At 36.9% G+C, this 6,550-nt stretch overlaps 1 protein-coding gene across 2 annotated transcripts; it reads left to right on the forward strand.

Moving 5' to 3' along the window:
- The first annotated feature begins 704 nt into the window (after window positions 1–704).
- LOC124846422 (cellulose synthase-like protein D2) lies at window positions 705–5,676 on the forward strand. 2 transcript variants are annotated; one of them, XM_047323679.2, is made up of 4 exons: window positions 705–901; window positions 1,825–2,718; window positions 2,825–3,632; window positions 3,726–5,676. In XM_047323679.2, the coding sequence occupies exons 2-4, from the start codon at window positions 1,853–1,855 to the stop codon at window positions 5,481–5,483; spliced, it is 3,432 nt and encodes a 1,143-aa protein (XP_047179635.2). In that variant the 5' UTR covers window positions 705–901; window positions 1,825–1,852; the 3' UTR covers window positions 5,484–5,676. The 2 variants fall into 2 exon arrangements, with proteins under 2 accessions (XP_047179635.2, XP_087956949.1); XM_088100823.1 differs by lacking the exon at window positions 705–901 and adding an exon at window positions 937–1,263.
- Window positions 5,677–6,550: the final 874 nt, after the last annotated feature.

The raw sequence follows: 6,550 nt of genomic DNA on the forward strand, positions 1-6,550 counted from the left end.
TTGATACATATCAGTACATATCAGTAATGATTATCATCATTAAAAATCTAAGCATAGATAATGAATATTTTTTCCTTAACATAATTTATTTCATATATTTTTAAAAGAAAATTGCAATATTGTCCATCAAACATACCAATTTCACATGATTGAAATTTCTTTTCAAGTTCTTTAAATTCTTACAAAATGGTCCCTACAATTGCAAGTGATAGAGTTGTACAATTCAATCTTTTTGGTGTTTGGAATAATTGAGAACACTAACATCACTACTCCTATTGGTGCTAACTAACTGAAATTCTGAAATAGGTCGATAACTTTTTATAATAATTTTTTTTTTACAATAAATTATAAATCACTATTTTATTAATATATTTAAATTTATTTTAAAAAAATATTTAAAACAGACCACAGGTCACCACGTTATAAAAAAAATTGTTAAAAAATATTTTTCTTAAAATTAATACAAATCATTAAATGAAATTAATGTAATTTAAATCATTAAATATATTTTATTTTATTTTATTCTAATATACCTAAAATAAACAAAAATAAATAAATAACCTTTTGTGATTTGCAATACGAATGTTATTAATTACAGAAAATGTCATATTTTATATAAAATAAGATCCGAGAAAACAAAATAAAAGATATAAAACATGTTTTGGTGATGACTGATTCTGCTTCTGTCTTTGCTCTGTCTAAATTGCGTGTGATAGTGTCGTGTAAGCGCGTTTATTTGTTTGTATTTTGAAGCCTACAAGGGTGACAGTTGGAGAGCAAGTTCAATACTTTATAACTTTTAAGCTTTCTATCAGATTCAAATTCAAACTCATCTCTTCTCTTCTTTTCTCATGGCTTTCTGGTAAATTCACAATACACAGATCTGAAACTAAGTAAAGAGGTAATCTTCGTTTTTCATCCTTTGCACCACCCCTTTTGTGTAACACGCATTCATGGTTGTTTTTCTACTTCAAGGTTCAAGCTTTACCTGAGGAGTCTTTCTGTATGAGTGATGGCTGAGGTTAAGAAAATGAGAAAGCTTAGAAATTGTGAATTGGGCATAAATAAAAGTCTGAGCTTTTTTAGATTTATGATTGTTTGTGAGTTCACCGAAGCAGGGAAGTCAAAGGGGTTTACCAACTTTGGCTGACTTGTTAATGTGGTTGCTGCTGCTGATTAGGGACAGCAGTGTCAAAGGGGTTCGTGTTTTTGCTTTTGTGTGAAGATGGCTTCTGTACAACTTGGAGCTCGTAATCTCTTCGGGTTGGTTTTGTTTTGAGTGAAAAAAAAAACAGAACATTTTTGGATCTTCTAGTGGGGGGTTTATGGAAAAAATGCCAATGGGTTGAGTCTCTGCATCTCTGTAGATTCCAGTGAATATGTGGTCTTTTATCTTTTCAACTTCTTTTCTATTCCCTCACAAAAGTTCGCATTTTTCGGGTTTCGCTTTTGTTTCTGATATTTGTGTGGACCTGTTGAAATTATCTGATCAATCTTCAAGATTTTATTGAGATCCAGCCAGCGTTTTACTTGTTTGATCAGAAAGGTGTTTATTGTAATGGGGTCATAGATTATATTTTGCTTATAAGAAAATATACATGAGTTTTCACCAAAGGAGAACAAATATTCAAAAGCTTATACTTGTTTCAGTTGTCTGTTTGATACTTGAATAATATACAATTTTTTCTCGGTCTTTCTCTGTCACAGCACTCTTAGCTATGGATTAAGATTCATGTTTGATATTTGGTCTCAGTGTTTCTTGTGAATTGAAAATTATCTATAGCTTTTGATGAAGTTCTGATTCAGTAAATTTCTGATTTTCAGGATATTATAATCAGTTCTGTAGTCAAATATGTCATCAAAATTGTTTAGAGCAAGCCGATCATCTATATCAACATCATCTGATGCAGCTGATGGCCAGAAGCCTCCTTTACCTCCAAGTGTACAATTTGGGCGGAGAACTTCCTCAGGTCGCTATGTGAGTTACTCTAGAGATGATCTTGACAGTGAAATAGGGAGCACAGACTTCATGAATTATACAGTGCATATACCAGCCACCCCAGATAACCAACCTATGGATCCATCAATCTCCCAGAAAGTTGAGGAGCAATATGTGTCAAATTCACTTTTCACAGGTGGATTCAACAGCGTTACTCGTGCCCATCTGATGGATAAGGTGATAGAATCTGAAGCAAATCATCCACAGATGGCTGGTGCAAAAGGGTCTTCATGTGCAGTTCCTGGTTGTGATTCTAAGGTGATGAGTGACGAACGTGGTGCTGATATTCTTCCCTGTGAGTGTGATTTTAAGATATGTAGAGATTGTTATATAGATGCAGTGAAAACAGGAGGTGGTATTTGCCCAGGATGCAAGGAACAGTATAAGAACACAGAATTAGATGAAGTGGCTGTAGATAATGGACGTCCTCTTCCACTTCCTCCACCTGGTGGAATGTCTAAAATGGAGAAGAGATTGTCCTTGATGAAGTCAACGAAATCAATGCTAATGAGGAGCCAAACTGGAGACTTTGATCATAACCGGTGGCTCTTTGAAACAAAGGGGACCTATGGCTATGGTAATGCTATATGGCCAAAGGAAGGAGGTTTTGGAAATGAAATAGAGGATGATGTTGTTGAGCCAACTGAATTGATGAACAGGCCTTGGAGACCACTTACTAGGAAACTGAAGATACCTGCTGCTATTTTGAGTCCATATCGGTATACAGTCTTTACTCTTAAATAATTTTTTCCTGGTAAAATATCGCTCCTTGTTTGTTTTACTCTTAAATTTGACTAATTTATTGTTCGTTGTGTCTGTTTGCAGTCTTATCATTTTTATTCGTTTGGTTGTCTTGGCACTGTTCTTGGCATGGAGGGTCAAACACCAAAATACTGATGCAGTATGGCTATGGGGCATGTCTGTTGTTTGTGAGATATGGTTTGCTTTTTCCTGGCTTCTGGATCAACTGCCCAAACTATGCCCAGTGAATCGCTCCACAGATCTTAATGTTCTAAAGGAGAAATTTGAAACACCCACCCCTAACAATCCAACTGGAAAATCTGATCTTCCAGGAATAGATATATTTGTTTCTACTGCAGATCCTGAGAAAGAACCTCCTCTCGTAACTGCAAACACTATCCTGTCTATTTTAGCTGCTGATTACCCTGTGGAGAAGCTTTCTTGTTATGTTTCTGATGATGGAGGTGCGCTCCTAACTTTTGAGGCAATGGCTGAAGCTGCTAGCTTTGCTAATTCATGGGTTCCCTTCTGCCGTAAACATGATATAGAGCCTAGGAATCCTGAATCATACTTCAACTTGAAAAGAGACCCTTACAAAAACAAAGTGCGGCCTGATTTTGTCAAGGATCGAAGGCGAATAAAGCGTGAGTATGATGAATTTAAGGTTAGGATCAATGGTCTGCCGGAATCTATTCGGCGCCGATCTGATGCCTATCATGCAAGAGAGGAAATCAAGGCCATGAAAGTTCAGAGACAAAATAGGGGAGATGAACCTCAAGAAACGGTAAAGATTCCTAAAGCAACATGGATGGCTGATGGAACACATTGGCCAGGAACTTGGTTGAGTCCTACATCCGAGCATTCTAAGGGTGACCATGCTGGTATAATTCAGGTACTAAATAGGTCCTTCTAATGTTTTATTCAAGTGTCAAACCAGTGTTATTGAGTTAAGTATGATGAATTGTGTTTTCTGATAATAATGCAGGTGATGTTGAAGCCTCCTAGCGATGAACCTCTCCCCGGAAATGCAGATGATACAAGTCTCATAGACCTAACTGATGTTGATATACGTCTTCCCCTTCTTGTTTATGTTTCTCGAGAGAAGCGACCGGGCTATGATCACAACAAGAAAGCTGGCGCCATGAATGCCTTGGTTCGAGCATCGGCAATCATGTCTAATGGTCCATTTATTCTCAATCTTGACTGTGATCACTATATCTACAACTCAAAGGCAATGAGGGAAGGCATGTGCTTTATGATGGATCGTGGAGGCGATCGCCTTTGCTACGTCCAGTTCCCCCAAAGGTTTGAAGGGATTGATCCCTCTGATAGATATGCCAATCACAATACTGTCTTCTTTGATGTCAACATGAGAGCCCTTGATGGACTTCAAGGGCCGGTGTATGTGGGAACAGGGTGCCTTTTCAGACGGATTGCACTATATGGTTTTGACCCACCCCGTTCCAAAGAGCACCACACAGGTTGTTGTAATTGTTGCTTTGGTCGTCAGAAGAAACATGCATCAATGGCAAGCACCCCAGAAGAGAGCCGGGCATTGAGGATGGGTGATTCTGATGAGGAGGAAATGAATCTATCACTGTTCCCGAAGAAATTTGGAAACTCAACTTTCCTTATTGACTCTATTCCTGTGGCTGAATTCCAAGGCCGACCACTGGCCGATCACCCTGCCGTGAAAAACGGACGTCCACCCGGCGCTCTCACCATCCCCCGTGATCTTCTCGATGCGTCGACAGTGGCAGAGGCCATCAGTGTCATCTCCTGTTGGTACGAGGACAAGACCGAGTGGGGAAACCGTGTCGGGTGGATCTATGGCTCTGTGACAGAGGATGTGGTGACAGGGTATAGGATGCACAATAGAGGATGGAAATCAGTTTACTGTGTGACCAAACGTGATGCCTTCCGTGGAACTGCTCCCATCAATCTCACTGACAGGTTGCATCAAGTTCTCAGATGGGCTACTGGCTCAGTTGAGATATTCTTCTCAAGAAACAATGCTTTGCTGGCCAGCCCAAGAATGAAAATTCTTCAAAGAATTGCATATCTGAATGTTGGAATCTACCCTTTCACATCCATATTTCTGATTGTCTACTGCTTCCTTCCTGCGTTGTCCCTTTTCTCTGGGCAGTTCATCGTGCAGACCCTGAATGTCACTTTTCTATCATACCTCTTAGGAATCACCGTGACTCTGTGCATACTTGCAGTGCTTGAGATTAAGTGGTCAGGGATTGAGCTGGAAGAATGGTGGAGAAATGAGCAGTTCTGGCTGATTGGAGGGACAAGTGCTCATCTTGCTGCTGTGCTGCAAGGATTGCTGAAAGTCATAGCAGGAATTGAAATCTCATTCACCTTGACATCAAAGTCAGGTGGCGATGATGTAGATGATGAATTTGCTGATCTGTATGTTGTGAAATGGACATCCCTCATGATACCACCTATCACAATTATGATGGTTAACCTGATAGGAATAGCAGTTGGAGTTAGCAGAACCATTTACAGTGTGATACCACAATGGAGCCGTCTACTGGGTGGTGTGTTCTTCAGTTTTTGGGTCTTGGCTCATCTCTATCCCTTTGCAAAAGGTTTGATGGGAAGAAGAGGAAGAACACCTACCATAGTTTTTGTATGGTCAGGCCTAATTTCCATCACAATTTCTCTCCTCTGGGTTGCCATCAACCCTCCTGCTGGTTCTAATCAGATTGGTGGTTCATTCCAGTTTCCTTGATACCTCATTCTTTTTCTCACATCATTCAGTCACCAATTTCTTCATTTAAATTAGTTTCTCTCTCCATATATATATATAATGATTCTACATCTTGATGCTACTAATGGATTGACTTAAATTATGCAGTCTGTTGTTATGCTTATGAATTTTGTTTAGAAGTTAATTCCAGAGATCTGTCACTGACTTTACTTTTTCTTTTCTTCCTACATTCATTTTCTGGTTATTTCTGAAAACAATGCTTTCGTTTTTGGTTACAGATAGATAGATACATTTAGGATATTTGAAGTTGAACAAAGTGATGATCATGCTATCTTTTTTGGTTACAGATAGATACATTTAGGATATTGAAATATCCAAGTAAGGTTTGAGAAATTTAATCCTATAGTGACAACACCTTCTTTTAATATATTTCAAATAAGAGAAGAAATAAAAACTCAAACATAAATAAGATTTATTATACTTACCAAAACTAATATTTGATTGTTCTAAAGAAATTTATTCTTTACTTAGTCCATGTAAGTATAACCTAACAAAGATTTTACATAAAAATGTGTTTTAAATAAAAGAAAAAATATTTTAAAAATTTAAAAATTTTGTAATAAATAAATATATAATTTTTATTTGCAAAATTTATTTTTTCTATTCATTTTAAAATATATTATTAAAATATTTTCGAGTGCTACAAAAAGAAAGACGTCTTAGACAATCGAAAACACTATAAATAATATTACAAATAGCCTATTAATTGTTTTTAGCAATTTTGTTTGACCTATGAAATAAAAAATTAAGAAGAATCCTTTTCATTATTGCTAATTTAAATCATAAATGATATTGAGTTCTTAGAAGATGGTCCAAACGATTAATTGCATAGGCGTTTATTATTGGTTTGAAAAGGTCCCAATCAATTGTAATGTAATGTGTGAGAGGGAACATAGTTTGTGATAACACATTCAAATTCGCATAACCTAACAGATAGACAAATTGCTTTTGTCTTAAAGATTATTCTTCTGCATTTTTAATTTGGAAGAATTTGGTGTTGAAGATTCTAGGAGTATATTAAAATTCAC

Source organism: Vigna umbellata, chromosome 10 (assembly GCF_029865625.1).
Source record: "Vigna umbellata cultivar VRB3 chromosome 10, Vumbellata_1.0, whole genome shotgun sequence".
Classification (NCBI taxonomy): domain Eukaryota; kingdom Viridiplantae; phylum Streptophyta; class Magnoliopsida; order Fabales; family Fabaceae; genus Vigna; species Vigna umbellata.